The sequence below is a fragment of the Podarcis erhardii genome (assembly GCF_964252035.2).
Source record: "Podarcis erhardii genome assembly, chromosome: 16".
In the NCBI taxonomy this organism is placed as follows: domain Eukaryota; kingdom Metazoa; phylum Chordata; class Lepidosauria; order Squamata; family Lacertidae; genus Podarcis; species Podarcis erhardii.
Genome location: NC_138514.1, coordinates 21,084,213 through 21,100,774, shown reverse-complemented (window position 1 = coordinate 21,100,774; position 16,562 = coordinate 21,084,213). Strand labels below are relative to the sequence as shown.

At 48.3% G+C, this 16,562-nt stretch overlaps 1 protein-coding gene across 1 annotated transcript in view; it reads left to right on the top strand.

The window, feature by feature from the left end:
• The window catches only part of JAM3 (junctional adhesion molecule 3), a 42,030-nt gene that overhangs the window by 12,474 nt on the left and 12,994 nt on the right, over positions 1 to 16,562 (top strand). Inside the window, exons 2-5 of the mRNA XM_081843232.1 lie at positions 12,588 to 12,653; positions 13,900 to 14,013; positions 14,222 to 14,374; positions 15,739 to 15,941. Coding sequence (XP_081699358.1) covers positions 12,588 to 12,653; positions 13,900 to 14,013; positions 14,222 to 14,374; positions 15,739 to 15,941 — 536 coding nt within the window. The remainder of the gene's footprint in view (positions 1 to 12,587; positions 12,654 to 13,899; positions 14,014 to 14,221; positions 14,375 to 15,738; positions 15,942 to 16,562) is intronic.

Here is a 16,562-nt window from a genome sequence, read left to right as displayed (position 1 = left end):
CCTTTGAAGTTTTCTTAAAAGAAAGAGGGGGAAAGCTGGATAATTTTTTTAAAGAAATGCACACACTTCTGCTTTTCTGTGTCTGGTACAGAACATTTTGTACTACATTCCCTCAAGCTGCGATTTGGTATCTGTGGGCTACTTTTTCACCGTTCTTCCTACTCTAGACTTCCTTTGCTTGTGGTTTGGTTACTAGCCCTGAGATAAGCAAGGGGTGGGTGCGAAGCATTACAAAAACCCCTTACTTATTCCTCTCTGCTAGATGGCCTCTTAACCGGAGAGGCCATCCTTATTTTATTTAAAGTGTGCATTTCAGTCTAAAAACGGCCACACCACTAAGGTGGAGATAGGAACATAGAAGGCTGCCAGACCATTGGTCCATTTTGCCCAGTATTGTGTGCACTGACTAGTAGCCACTCCCCAGGGTTTCAGTGCTACCTGGAGATGCTGCCAGGGCCCAAACCTGGGACCATCAGTGTGCGTCACTGAGCTGCAGCCCTTCTCGCAAGCAAAATAGGAAGTTGCCTTCATACGGAGTGTGTTTGCTTATCCATCAAACTCAGAATTATGTAAATTGGCAGGCAGACAGGCAGGCTTTCTAGGGCTTCATAGATAAGCTTTTCCCAGCCCTACCTAGGCAATTATTATTATTATTATTATTATTATTATTATTATTATTATTATTTGTACCCCACCCATCTGACTGGGTTTCCCCAGCCATTCTGGGCTGTTTCCAACAGATATAAGAACACAGCGAAACATCGAACATTAAACACTTCCCTATACAGGGCTGCCTCCAGATGTCTTCTCAAAGTTGTGTAGTTACTTATCTCATTGACATCTCCGATGGGCAGCTGGTGGGTGGCTAAGAGAGGGACACCCTGTATAGAGCAGTGATTCCTTGAGTCATTGCATTGTTTCTGTATAATGGAGCCTCACAGCATCCCCTGTGAAAGGAAGATGGTGGAATTTTGCTACCTAACCGCATCGCTTAATTCCACCACCACAACCCTTTTGCCGTTTGATTGCAATATTCCCACCCATTTCCTGACTGGGCTCCTGTACTTTTCAACAGCTGCCTGACTGGGAGAAAGGCAGCAGCTGAAACATTCCCATCGCACCATCTGCATTCTGGAGATGGTTATTTTTTCAAAATAAAGACTTGCCCCATCACCCTCTTTCATATTTTCCCATGAGCAATGGAATGTAGGATCTGCTGCTAAATCCTCTGTGGCAGCCCCTTGCTACTCCTTCAATGCCCTGCCCTGCTTTGTGCCACCTAACCCCAAATTTCCCTTTTATTTCGCCAGATACGGCCAGTAGGTGCATTGCACTGGTGTGCAGTTATTTTATGTAGTGAGAATGCAGCTGTTTTGACATAATTTCCGTGTTAGTGCTAGGAGGAACTCCTGCTCCAGCGAAGGAAGGGTTGCCAACATTTTCCTAGCTCTTCAGCTCGGTTTTTAACAGCAACATAGAAGTTTATAGAACAAAGCTTTTCCTGGCGTGAGGATAAAATAATAAGGAAAGCTTAAAGTTCCTTAATTTTTGTGTATTGAGCGAGTGTTGAAGGCCCTGGAACTGGAACAGTTAAAACCTGGCAGCCCTTCCTTACCCACAAACTCACTAAATGGCCTTGAGTAAGCCATGGTCCTCCCTCTTGCAATGTGGAGATCATAATCCTAGTTTGTACATTACAGGGTTGTTGTGCAGATCGCTTGAGAGAAAGTATGCGAAGTGCTTTGGCACCTTGAAACATAACTGCTATTATAATTTTGGGGGGAGAAAGAAGGGAGGGGATGAGTACTACTACCTTGGTGGGCCTAAGAAAGGCGCCCAGGCACAATTGAATTAGCGCTAATCAAGTTGGGCTCCTTGGCCATATGACCTGCTGAGCTGTCCTGCTATTCCAGGTCAGGTGCCCTGATTGTACCGCGAGTGCCGTGGAGTCGGCCTTGGGTATCTTAAGGGCAGGTCGGTTCTCATTAGCTCCTCATAATTAGATTGAGCTTCCCAGATCTGCTCGCTTTCCTAGGAGGGCTCCAAGTAGAGGAGAGCTCTGACATGTGACAGGCCATCGGAAGGAGAGGACGTCCCTTACCAGATGAGTTCATGCATTATTCACATGGCCTGCTTTGCCCATTTCACTTTGGAGTGTATCTTTGGTGATGCCCACAGTGGATTCTGTCCAGTAGCATCTGAGCTCAGACTGTTTGGAATGTCATCTTCCATATGGGACGGAGATCACTCAGTGGAGCAGAAGTGAGAATGTTGGCACGTGCCACTTCTCACCATGGAGAGCTGCACTCATGGGAAAAGCTGAGCCTGCCCAAACAATGCCTTCTTGTTGATCTTGTTGTCAGAGAACCCATACAGACAATCGATCTGGTTACCTCCAGGGTTAACTTGGTTGTCTGAATCACCACCCTGAATGTTACCACACAGCAGGTGCAGCCATGTGGCAGAACTTGTGGTGAAATGTTCTTCTTTATGAGGCCCAAGAGGACAGTGATTCCCCACACAGACCTAGTGCACGTTGCCATCTCTGCAAAACCGCTAAACTCTCTCACACCACCCTGTGAGGCGGAAGTGACGTTATGATCCGACGCCAGATAGAAGGCCCCATTGTTGTCCTTAGTTCCTTGGCCCAGGGAGATGTGGCATAAGGGCATCCCTTTGTGTTAGATTGCAGAAAACGCCACAGAGAAGAAGGACATGTCGGTCCTTCAAGCCTCGCAGCTGCGGAGGCTGCAAAGGAAACCGAAAGGGAGAGGTGCCCACATTCCCAGCTGCGTGCATCTCTGCCACCAAAGACAGATGTCAAATATTGCGTGGTGATTTCACACGGTCAAGACCTCTGCTGAACTTGATGCTGTGAGAGAGAGCAAGGGCAGGCCCAGCCCTGTCAAAACGATCACTCCCAGCGCGGACTGCAAATAAGGCTTCGACTGTGCTGCATTGTCTTTTTATTTTATTTTATTTTATTTTATTTTATTTTATTTTATTAACAGTCATATCCAACACGTTTTATAGAACACAGTCCTATAAAATTATGCAAGAAATGGAGGAAGTGAATTGAGAATAGTTTTTCTCCCTTTCTTGTAGCACTGGAACTCAATGAAGATGAAAGTTGGAAGATTCAGGACGGATCAAAGACATAATAATAATAATAATAATAATAATAATAATAATAATAATAATTTAATATTATTATTTAATATTTAATATTTATACCCCACCCATCTGGCTGGGTTTCACTAGCCACTCTGGGCGGCTTCCAACAGAACACTAAAATACAATAACCTATTAAACGTTAAAAGCTTCCCTAAACAGGGCTGCCTTCAGATGTCTTCTAAAAGTTTGGTAGTTATTTTTCTCTTTGACATCTGGTGGGAGGCCGTTCCACAGGGCGGGTGCCACTACCAAGAATGCCCTCTGCCTTGTTCCCTGTAACTTGGCTTCTCGTAGCGAGGGAACTGCCAGAAGGCCCTCGGCGCTGGACCTCAGTGTCCGGGCAGAACGATGGAGGTGGAGACGCTTCAAGTTTTCTTCAAGCTCCCATGGGAAGCAATGATGGCCACCAACTTGGATGGCTTTAAAAGGGGATGAGACAAATGTCACGAAGGCGAAGGATGTCAATGGCTACTAGCGACACTAGCTATGCTCTGCCTCCTGCCTCCACAGTTGGAGGCAGCAATGCTTCTGAAGACCAGTTGCTGGAAACGATGGGAGAGGACTCTGGTGCTCTGGTCCTCCTTGCAGGTTTTGCCACAGGCATCTGGTTGGCCACTGTGAGAACAAGATGCTGTTTACAAGCCTCCATAGCTGTGATGCACAAAGCAGGGAGGGAGGCCTCTGTGCCAAAAACACCGTTGCTGTTCGTGGTGGGAAGAAAAAGAAGAAGAAGAGTTTGGATTTGATATCCCGCCTTTCACTCCCCTTAAGAAGTCTCAAAGCAGCTAACATTCTCCTTTCCCTTCCTCCCCCACAACAAACACTCTGTGAGGTGAGTGGAGCTGAGAGACTTCAGAGAAGTGTGACTGGCCCAAGGTCACCCAGCAGCTGCATGTGGAGGAGCGGAGATGCAAACCCGGTTCCCCAGATTACGTTTTTCCCATCTTAACCACTACACCACACTGGCTCTTTGTGCCACTTCAGTTCGTGTGAGAATGACTCAGTTGGCAGCTGTGTCTGCTCTTCAGCTGTCCTGAGGAAGGCTGCAACTTAGTGCTTTGCATGCAGGAAGTCCCAGGTTGGATCTCTGGCATCTCCAGAGATCCAGTGTGATGTAGTGGTTAAAATCCTGGGAGACCAGAGCTCAGATCTCCACTCTGGCCACAAAGCTCAGCGGGTGACCTTGGGTCAGTCACTGTCTCTCAGCCTAACTTACGTCACGGGGTTGTTGTGGGGATTAAATGAGGAGGGAGGGACCACGTACATCGCCTTGAGGTCCTTGGAGAAAAGGATGCAATGCAATGCAATGCAATGCAATGCAATAAATTAATAAGATAGGAATAGAAAGGTCCCTTGCCTGAAATCCTGGAGAGCGGCTGCCAATCAGTGTGGGCAGTACTGGTCTAGATAGATCAGTGGTCTTGCTCAGTATAATGCAGCTTCCTATGATCCCTTTACAATTCAAAACGTGGCCAGGTTAATAATTAGTTGCTGACTGGGGTTATGCATGCATTTAGAATTAACTGTCAAATAAACGTGATCAAATCGCTGATGTGGATTTGCTGAAATGCCCTTTGCTCACAATGAAGGAATGACGGCACCTCAACATTTGAGGCCAAACCATGAATGCAGGGGTAGTTTTGCTTCATCCCAGGGCGCGAGCCGAGTGACTGTGGGAAAAGGGGGCCTCTGACAGTGATAACATAAGGAACACTTGGCACATTTGGAAAACACTAGGCTAAAAATAGCAGGAGAGAGCAAGGGGACAAGGAGCTTGAGGATTTGGAAGAATTTGTCTCTATTGCTAAATGCTCTGTTTTGACTTCGCTTTGGTGAGGCAGTTTTTAACTCCTTTCATGCTAGACTAATTATGGGATTTCTGGCAGGGAACACAGCCCTAATATAGGAGTGTCAGGAGGGGTGGGGTCCACAACTGAGTAGGAAATACTTTTCATTTTCCCAAGTTCTTTCAGTTTGAAAGCTCTTTTTGTTTCCTAACAATTTCTTTTCCTGCTGTTGATGTTCCTATCATAGATTATTCTGATGGATTTCTGGTTCTTGGCATGAATATCTGATTTGTAATATTTTCCAGACAACAAAAGAGCCCAGAAAAGATCTTTGCATGTGTGTGTGTGTGTGTGTGTGTGTGTGTGTGCGCGCGCGCACACACACACACACACACACACACTACAGCCCTTCCTCTTCCCTTCAATATGATTTTGTACAGTGGTACCTCAGGTTACATACGCTTCAGGTTACATACACTTCAGGTTACAGACTCCGCTAACCCAGAAATAGTACCTCGGGTTAAGAACTTTGCTTCAGGATGAGGACAGAAATTGTGCTCCGGCGGTGCAATGGCAGCAGGAGGCCCCATTAGCTAAAGTGGTGCTTCAGGTTAAGAACAGTTTCAAGTTAAGAATGGACCTCCAGAACGAATTAAGTTCTTAACCCGAGGTACCACTGTATTTGCGGGAGGCTTGGGGGAGGGGCATGTAATTTTGCAGTGCAAACCCCAAGACCTGTGTTTTTTACCACCTCATGTGAGAATGGGCCAGCTTTGATTCCCACACTACAAAATGTGTATGTGCATGTGTGCACAGTTATTTGAACATGATTAATGCCAGTGAGTATTGCCACTCTTGATTTAAAGTAATAATAATGCTGCGGACTCTGGGTAAACTTATCTTTGGTAGCCTTACCTGTAGGGGGTGGCAGCTTAATGCACCAGAGTGATGCTAGGACAGGGACATTGTGGGAAATGGAAAGGTGGCTAGACCCAGCTGCCTCACGCTGATTGGACTTAAGGGTTAGAAAAAAGTAACACGAGGGGGGCTTGGGGCAGGCATTGGCAGATGCCCAAGAATGCTGACCCCTTTAAGCTTTGCATCTTGTATTTTACCCCAGAGAGGGAGAAGTTGCAGCCTTGCAGTCCGGCACTGACACTTTGCGATTCCATCATTGTGATGGGTAGAAAAAGGGATGCAAGAGGTTAGTACGCATAGGAATTGGGGATTAAACGTTGACATTTTAGTCCTTCGTTATTGCTTGGAACTCAGGCACACACTAACGAATATTGAAAAGCCAGAAATGTACAGGATCATTGTCCTTGAACTGAAGACATTCCGCTTTCGCATTTTGCTGTGTGTGAGAGAGTTTATCCTGCGAAGTGCTGCCACAGGCAGGAATGCATTTTGCCCATCTGAGCTGAAGCAGACTAATGACATCTTTTGGATCTTTATCTTTATCTTTTGGATAAAACTTCCAAAATCCGCAACTGGGCAAGAAAACATCGCCCAACTGTTGATTTTGGGTTTCCCCCCCCTTATGGGACAACATGGCTACCTTTGCTTTTTATAGTTCACACTTGATTTCCCTGTCCTTCATGATGCATTTGGTGATTGGCAGATGAATGCATAAGCTACCTTAATCGAAAAGCCTTGCTTAGAACAGTGTTTCCCAACCGGTGTTCTGCGGCACACTAGTGTGCCGCGAGAAGTTGTCTGGTGTGCCGTGGGAGGGCACACTCATTGAAAGCAAACAAGCATTATGGCGGTGGCGGCAGCAGCGGCAGCAACGACGGCAGAGGCAGCGCTTAGGCCCGGCCCACATCGCCTCGGCTCACAGGCTCCGGGCGCCGACGCCGCCCCCTCCTCCCGCCGCCAGGACGCGCGATTGGGTGGCGGGTGCTGGGCAGGCGGTGCTCCGCTGGCCCGGCTGAGGAGTGAGCGCAGGCGGAGAGGGGCGGTCGGGGCGCCGCTGCGCCTTCCCGGGGCGCCCAGTCCGCGCGCGGCGGGAGGCAGCTCCACTGGAGCCACTTACCTCGGAGGAAACGGGCACGGGGAGCAGGGCAGTTGGAGGAGGGCTAGGCCTCGACCCTGCGGCGGGGCAGGGTTAGGCGCGCCTCAGGCCGGCATCCGTCGGGGTTTCGCCCGCCCAGCTTGGGCCTGGGACCCGGCTGCAAGAAGTGCACCGCCAGCATTTAAAAATCGCCCCGGGACAGCGGAGGACTTCTCCGCTGTCCCGGGGCGATTTAAAAGCCCCCGGGAAGGCAGGCAGGGGGGACAAAGACTTTTGCCCCCCGCCTGCCTTCAGAAGAGGTCCAGGACCTCTTCTGAAGGCCGGCGGGGGGTGAAAGTCTTTGCTCCCCCCTGCCTGCCTTCCCGGGAGAGTGGAGAAACGCAGCGTGTTTCTCCGCTGTCCCGGACAGCTTTTGAAGGCAGGCAGAGGGGAGCAAAGACTTTCGCCCCCCGCCCGCCTTCAGAAGAGGTCCAGGGCCTCTTCTGAAGGCGGGCGGGGGGCAAAGGTCTTTGCTCCCCCGTGCCTGCCTTCCCAGGAGAGCGGAAAGTCTTTGCTCCCCCCCTTCAAAAGCCGTCCAGGACAGCGGAGAAACACGCTGCTTTTCTCCGCTCTCCCGGGAAGGCAGGCAGGGGGGGAGCAAGGACTTTTGCCCCCCGCCCGCCTTCAGAAGAGGTCCTGGACCTCTTCTGAAGGCGGGCGGGGGAACAAAAGTCTTTGCTCCCCCCGCCTGCCTTCAAAAGCCGTCCAGGATAGCGGGAAGCGCTTCCCTGCTATCCCGGACTGCTTTTAAAATGCTGGCGGTGGGAAGCAAAGCCTTTCGGCCCCCGCCGGCCTTCCTGGACCTCTTCTGAAGGCCGGAGGGGGGGAAGGCTTTGCTCCCCACCGCCAGCATTTAAAAGAGGTCCCCGGAGATTTCCCTATAGGCTTTCTTCTTGCGAAGCAAGCCCATAGGGAAATTCATCTTGCGAAGTGCCTCAAAAAACGGAAAACCCTTTCGTCTTGCGGGTTTTCAGTCTTGCGAGGCATTCGTCTTGCGGGGCACCACTGTATATATAGTCAATATAGGCACAGAGTTAATTTTTTAAACATTTTCTAATGGTGGTGTGCCTCGAGATTTTTTTCATGAAACAAGTGTGCCTTTGCCCAAAAAAGGTTGGGAAACACTGGCTTAGAAGGTAACATGAAAGTTTCATTTCGTTTATGGTGTTTGAACTGTGATGGCCGGTGGTATATTGGATTGCAATCGCAAGACTGGGGGTGGGGTGGGGATACTGATTCCAGGACGTGTTTTTTTCAGAGCAGGAGTGATTATGTGACCTATCAGAGCATCTTCTGGAATATCGGGATGATTTACAGACTTTCTGGGCCCTGGAAAATGAGTGAGGTGATAATGAGGCTTTCATGTTTTACTGTTATTTGTGAGATGAGCATAGAACACATTGGGAGAATGGAGAAAATAGTAATCGGAGGCTGTACATTTATTTCCTTTTGTGCTACCAACTTAAATAGTAACAGTCTTTGCAAGATGGTTTGCATTTCCAATTAAAAGCTAAAGGTTACATTTGAAGCTCCATGTGCTTTTTCAAGTTGAACCTATGGCAGCCCAGAAGTAAGCAACATTGTGTTTAAAATTGCAGTCTACTGACCCTAATAAACTGGATATTGTGCTATGTGCTGCTGTGCTTTGGGTGTGTATCTTGTTTGTGTGCATGCATCAACATATCAGCACATCTGCCTAATTTTTTTGGGACTCTCTTTAGCGGCCTGGCTGTGGGGGCTGGCATGATGAGCACTTGGAAATTTACCACAACACCACAGGGATGGCACGTTTACATATATAAGGCACCACTGAATGTTGCAAACCACAAGGAATTTACATATATGTGTGTGAACCAGCAAAAAGGGTGGAGGGAAAAGTGCCACCATTATCTTTGTTCCCCCCCCCCCTACGTTTTTCACTGGCTGAGGGTCTGAATAGTGAAAGAAGCCCCTCCCCAAATATCCCCCCCACAGATTTCCACCAAGAGCTACTAGCCCCTTTTCAGATCCTGTCAGGTGTGACCCAAAACTGATACTCATCTGGTCGATTTCTCTTGCATGTAATTGGAATTTTCCTTTCTCCTGATCCTAGCTGTTCAGATTCCCGCCCCCCCCCCCCCAGTACAAAAAGAAACCAATGAGCCGGGTTGGGGGGATGCTGTGTTTGCATGTGAGAAAACTAAACAAAACTGGGGGGAAATCCATTGTCTCCCTTGATGTTTCCGGCCGCTGACCCTTATTGTTGCCATCTGCCCAATCCCTCCTGCTTCCCATCAGCAACCCTAGTGCATGGGTGGGGGAGGAAAGGAGGCAGTAGCATTAACAAAATAAAAAAAGCAAAAAAAGGAGGGTGGACAGTACAAGATATACTGGTAGAGGAGTTTCTGCTTGCAAAAGGAGAGTCAGATGAGGCTGGTGTAGCGCCTGTTGCCTGCATGCCTTGCTAATGAGCTTTCGGAGCATCTGGCCAGCTGTATTTGGAGATCTAACCTGGTGGGTTCAGCAAGGCAGTTTTTTGGTTTTTTTTTACATATGTATGTGAAAAGGGAAGGATGGGAGAAGGAGCAGAGGAGGATGCCACAACAAACTTTTTGCTCATTGCTTGGCAGGTTCTTGCCCTCTCTTGTTGCATGCGTGTCTTGCCACCTGTTGACAGGTTTTTATTTTTTTAATTGTTTGGCAGGGCCCTGTGGGGTCCTTGCCTCCATCACAAGCAAGCAGAGAGAAACGCGTGCCTCTGATTGTGTCCTGCTGCTGCGTGTGGGTGGTAAAAATAAAAATCTTGCAAGTGTGGGTGTCCTGTAATTGCAGCAAAGATGGATGGGGTGTTTTCTTGAAGCTGCTGGGCTGTAGTGGGAGGGTGGGCTTTTTATAACTCCTTATCAGTGTACAGGGTGACTGTCTGTTTCCTATGTGGTTGTTCGTTTGTAAGCGGTAGTCCTTTGCTCTTGCTGAGCAAGGGGTGATTCAGTCCATAGTGAGAATTTTTAATTTATGTATTACATTAATTTATGTATTGCATCTTATATTTCAAGGTGGGTCCCCCGACTTTCATCCTTGCCACGACCCTGAACAAGGGATCCACCCTGTAATCTTTGCAGTGCACCCAATACCTAGATGGGATCTGATAGGAGGGGCTGCAACACACTTCTTATTTGCTGGGTGCTGTCAGTACTAAGCTTAGATAGTACCTCTGGGGGCAGGTAAGAGCTGGCCTGCTCAACAGTTTAGAGTAATTGAATTTAAAATGTAATGCCATGCAAGAGCTGGTTCAAAAACTTTTGCGTTCTGGGCATAGCTGTCAACTTTCAAATTTGAAAATAAGGGATCAGCAGCCTTGAAAATAAGGGATCAGCAGCCTCACCTGTCCCGGGGACAGTCTACAGGATATCTAACAATCTGGGATAGCAGCGGGAAACAGCACTGGAATAAGGGAATTTCCCACAAAAAAAGGGAAGGTTGACAGCTATGGTTCTGGGGTGGATCCAGGCAGAAAGGGACAAGTCAGTGTTCTCATGCCAGTGCTTTCAATGCCACAGGACAGTTGTTGGAGCAAGTCACTGCAAAAAACGTTGATGTGCATGCGTGTCCAGTTTGACATGGCCTGGATGCCTTGATTTGTATCACTCACTCTTTCTGAAAGGCGCTTGCGCTGCCCACAGAGCAGCAGCCAAAAGAGCAATGAGCTGCACTGTGTCCAGTGATCCTGTGACTCTGTCACACTTTGGGTGTGCTCTAAACTGAAGCAACCAGAGATCGAGCAGCGCTAGACTCCCTTGCCTTAGAGGTTCTCAGGTTGCGCTAAGTAGGACTTGGGGTGTTCTGCAGTAGTGGCTCTTCACTCCATCCTCACAGCTATTGGATAATGAATATATTATTACCAGAGAATAAGTCATATTGGACTGTTCGTGGCAAAAATAAAAAAGAGACTTGTGGCATTTGAAAGGTGCAGGCAGGCATACGGAGTCCGTGAAGGTGCTCGCCCACAGGCTCCGTCTGTCTGTCTGTCTGTCTGTCTGTCTGTCTGTCTGTCTGTCTTTCTGCACCTTTGTCATCTGCAGGCCATTTGAGCTGCAATGCATTGCCAGTTCAAATTGCCTGACAACCAGTATCGCGATCTGAACGCCATACCAGATTCAGACAATTTATCAGTACATCGCCCAGCTCTACTCCCCACCTAATGTACCTCACACAAGGGTATTGTGAAAATAAATAGAGGGAAAGAGGGGGAAGATACCCAGCTAGGCTGCCTTGAGCTTCTTAGGAGGAAATGCCGGACACAAATCTCCTGCCCCCCTTGCTGGGATTTCACCACAGATTCACCACCAGAGTTGGCAAGTTGCTCAAGCTCTCCAAAAAGCACTATGTAACTCTTTAGGTCAGAAGAGTGTTTGCTTGGCAGCCTCCCTTCGGGAGAAAACATGTGGAATACAGTGAGCAAAACGGCCTCTCTCCTTGCCTGGTCTCTGTGGTGACATCTTTGTAAAAATGTCAGGAGGAGTTCAGAGGGATTTTCCTCTGCTTACTCTGGGGCTTCTTTTCAGCGAGTTGCTTTAATGCCTTGGATTTTTGCTGGGATTAGCGAGATGTATTTACCTCAGAAGGGGGAGGAAAGTGAGGGTATAAAAAAAGACAGATTCTCTTAAGTCGTAGATTGGAATCAAAGCTGGAGGAATGAAAGGAGCTTCTGTGTGGCCTGGAGCCTGTTTTTGAAGTGCTGAGCATACATTAATACAGTGCTGGCTGCCTTCTTCGCTTCCATCTTCTAATTCACCCCCCCCCCCCATTTGTTACATTTACATCCTACTTCTACCACGATGGAACAAAAGGGTGGTATACTTGGGGTTCCTAGATAAGCAGATTTAGACCTGCTTAGCTTCAGTGAGGTATCTACATCAGGTTCCTGTAACCAAGGGATGAGGAGCCTGTGACCTTCTAGATGTTGTTGGATGCCATCAGCTATCAATCCCAACCACCTTTTCCCGCCAAAAGCCTGGCTTGAATGCTGTGATCAAGCCTTGCTTGGATCAGCTGGGATCCTCCTTTGCAGCATGGCTTAAACTTAAGCTGCACAGCAAAGGAAGCGAGTTTCCTGATGTCCGGTTGGGGAGCTAAGGACCTGGTCTGCCAGGCTAAACAACATTTCACACCCAATATAAATGCATGACCACCTAAGGCATCATGCAGTGCACAGACTGCTATTTCACACCCTGCAGGTGCTGAGGTCTAATTTGAACTGTTGATGACATATTGTAGAACAATTATTTTCCTGCTACTATATCTTTAAGTGGAAGAGAAGTCAATCATTTATCTTCTATTAAATTAGTATTGGGCCACCTGTTGCAGAGCAGAATCATATAATTGTACATAACTACCACCACCCTAACCCTGCTAAATATAAATCTGAGTAGGTGGTTCAGCAAGGATTACAACAGATTTTGCTAAACTTGCCCCCTTTTTTATTTTCAGGGATTTGATGGGGTGGTGGAGAGCTTCAAGTGAATGTTTCCAGGCCAGAAATGTATGAGGTGCCTTTCTTGTTTCTTATGCTGCCGCTTGTTTGTTTTTCATAGGCTACAGAATCTTGGCCGTAGAGCTGTTTTCCACTGACTTGAACCCTGTGGTGCAGGAATTTTACCGTAAGTGTGGCAAGGCAAAGAAACATTGGAAGCTCCTTTTTCGGTCAATACTTTTGTTCCATATAGCTTAATATTGTCTACACTGAACAGCAGAGCTGTTCACAGTCTCTGAAAGAAAGTCAAAACACGGCTTAGCACAAACATGGGGGCTCCTGGAGAGGAGATAGTGGCCGCTTTGCTCCCCTTTTGGTCCTGCTGCTGCTGTGAGCCAAGCCATGGCTTGGCTTAGTGTGTAGGCCGAAACCAGATTCATGGTTCGTCTTGTTCCTGATAAACCACAAGCTGCAACCAAAGTTTGTTCTGGGTTGGGGACAAATCACGAGCCTCGGTTCGGATGGCAGCCTAAGCCAAAGCAATTCTTGGCTCACACCAGTGCAACAGAAGCAGTATTGGAAGAAGGCTGAAGTTACTGTGATCTACTCTCCAGGAGTCCATGCTTCTGCACCAAGTCATGCCTTGGCTTGTGTGTAAACTGAACCAGAAGTCTTCCTCACCCCTGCCTGGATATGAACCTGGGACTTTTTGCATGCAAAACATGTATTCTGTCACTGAGTTATGACCCTTCTGAAGAACTGGATGGTGAGGAAAGCCAGTCTTCACCTGGATGTTAACCAGGCCTGATCCTACTTTGCTTCAGTGCCAAACATTGTCAGGTGCCATCAAGCTACTCATTGGGACAGGAGCAGCCAATGTGGTGCCCTCCAGATGGACTTCAACCTCCCATCAGCCTCAGCCAGAATTGCCCGTGGAGCTGCAGACCAGCACCACACTGGCCAACCCCGCCAGTGCTTGCAGGAACCAAACAGTTCCGAATTGCAACTTCATCAGGGCTCCTATGCCTTTAAGGGGCAATACATAAATGTTATAATAAAATGAGAGTTCCACCCCACCCCACCCCGCACACTTTCTCCCAAACCCCAACCCTCTGATTTTTTTAAGAGACACCCCTCTCTGTCACCTCACACCCAGCATGTCCAGCCAGTTGCAAGAAATTGTTGGCATGAACTAGACTACTGTTTTTGTATTTTCTCCCAGTAGTTGCTATCTGTGTTGGCTGCTCACTTGCTGGCTCGGGTCCACAATCTCCCGTCCAGCAGCTTCTGAGTTTCAGCAGATTTTTCTCCACTTGGGAGGCAGATGGAAGGCGAGGTTCTTGGCTTCACCGGGCAAGGCTTTTCCCTGGAAAGGCTACATAAATGACAAGATGTTCCTTCTTAATCCGTGCTTGTGTGTGTTCCTGCTGCAGGTGCTGAGCTTTCCTGCATCATCACTTCCACCAAGACAGTCAATCCTAGGATTGAATGGAAGAAAATTGCGGGCAAGGACACAAGCTATGTGTATTTTGATCACAAGATGCAGGGTAGGAAATGTTTGCAGCAATTTTCTTCTTGAGGTTTCATTTGAACCCCGAGCAACTTTCTGTTCAAAGTTTCAAAAAGCAGATGGGTGCCTAGAACTTTTTGCTGTTTCCACTTAAGTCTTTGTGAGCTATGAGGGCTAACTAAGATTTCCAGGGGGCCGGATGTATCAGGGGACACCTTCCACCCTTCTTCCTTGCCTTTCTGTAGGAGACTGGGTGGACCGTGCAGAGCTCCATGGGAGGACATCACTAATCATCCACAATGTGACCCGTGCAGATAAAGGCATCTACCGGTGCGAGGTTGCGGCTCCTGAAGACACACATATTGGAGCTGAGATCAACATCAACCTGACAGTTCATGGTATAAGCCTAAATATCCTCACACTGTGCACCTACACAGGGATTCGATGCCTTTTGTTCAAATCACTTGGTGCTAGGAATGGCTTTGTTCCATCCTGTTTCATTCCTGCTGGCGCTCAGTCATAGACCTTCACATCCCGTTATGTGCAGATTTTTCAAAAGGCACAAAAAGCCTGCATTTAATTGTACACATTTTGTAAGCAATTTTCCCATAAACTATGGCTTTTCCAGTGCTTTTCAATGCATTTCCCCTTAAGATGCAGCTTTTTAGACTTCCGGTTTCCGTCGCGAGCAGAAAGGGAGCGCGGAAAAACTCTGGCGGAGTTTTCCGAGTAATACAGGGGCTTGGGGGTGTCGCAAAGGCACTGTGCCCCCCCAGAAATCCCAAGGGGGGAATCCCTTGGGGGAAAGATACCCAGCCGTGCGGATGCGGTTCGCTGTTTTTTCGGGGGGGGGGGGTGGAAGATCCCGAAGCGGCGAGACCGCTAGCACAAAAGGGAAAGCAACGACCCTGTACTACGATGCCTCTGGCTCTCTCTGAAAAAAGCGACAGACCTCCAAAATCATAAGAGCGGAACCCTTAGTGTGAGTAGACTTATTTAACTTTATAAAATCTGAAATTACACTAAGAGAATGTCGGATGTAAGAAGATTTAATTTGGGAATTTATCTCGGTAGAGGACTAAAATGGCGCTGTCTACTTTAAGCAGAAGAGTCTTCCCAGTCTCAAGGGGAGGTTTCTCCCAGCCCTGTCACCTGAGAATCCTCTTAACCCGAAGTCCCAGGAGCTCAGCTGCAGAACTTCTGCTCTGCCGCTTTGTGATAAGGGCTGATGGATGCCAAATGGACAGTGAGACAGCAGTTGATGCCTGGCAAGCTTGCTATGTTGGTCCCCTATTCAGCCTTGATATCTTCCTAGCTTCTGAGACCAGGAGCAGGGAGCCATTATTGTTGTTATTATTTAAAGCAGCTTGATCTTATAATGTGCTAAAAATCAACCAATCACCAATTTCCCAATCCTCTCAGATCATGCTTCTTGAGAGCCGGCTTGGTGTGATCTGTGGGGCTAATTACAGCGCAGAGTGAGGCCTGCAGCTGTGGCCTGTCTCTGCCTTGCTCTGTTGCTGCCCTGCTCTCTGGCTTACGAGACTGGGGGGCAAAACCACACCCAAGCATTGTGCATGTTTTTTGCAGTGTTCATTGGAGTGGTGCTGCTTTGTGTTTATTTTGTAACCGACTTGGAGCGGTTTAGCTTCTACTCTATTCAGCATGAAGGGATGAATGAAACACATGTTGGGTGGGATGTGAATAGTGGCAAATGATTAACCAGTCTGACTTACCTAGTGGACATCTCTTTCCCCAACAGTGAAACCAGTGGCCCCAAAGTGCCGAGTGCCCCAGTCAGTGCCCGTGGGTAAATCTGCTACTCTCCACTGCCAGGAAAAGGAAGGCTTCCCCGAACCAACTTACAAATGGTACCGTAATGGTGAAACTTTGCCTCTTGACTCCAAAACCAGCTCCAAATTCCAGAATTCCTCCTTCACTGTGAACACAAAAACGGGCACGTTGGTAAGTCTCACACAGAAGGCAGGCAGAGGAAGGGTGGATTGTCCTATCTTTTGGGCAGTGTGTTGGATTGGATCAGGGTTAGCCAATGTTGGTGCCCTCCAGATGTTGTGAACCAAAAGTCCTGTTGGCCCTATCAAGCACTGTCAGTGGCCAAGGATTATGGGAGTTGTAGTTCAGCAACATCTGAAGGGGCACAGTTTAGCCACCCCTGAATTGGATGGTCTTCTGTTCACCCCTAATTATACAGTGGTGCCCCGCAAGACGAACGCCTCGGAAGACGAAAAACTCGCTAGACGAAGGAGTTTTTCGTTTTCTTAGCCGCTTCGCAAGACGCATCTCCCTATGGGCTTGCTTCGCAAAACGAAGCTTGCCCCGTAAGCTCCGGGGACAGAGGGGAAGGCGTGCACCTTCCCCTCTGTCCCCGGACCTGTTTAAAGCAAGGGGCGGCGGGGAGAAGATTGCTTCTCCCCGTTGCCTGCCCCGCAATCTCCGGGGACAGAGGGGAAGGCGCGCGCCTTCCTCTCTGTCCCCGGACCTGTTTTAAAGCAAGGGAAGGGGCAGCGGGGAGAATCGCTTCTCCCCGTTGCCGCCCCTTGGTTCAAAAGGGGTCCGGGGAGATTG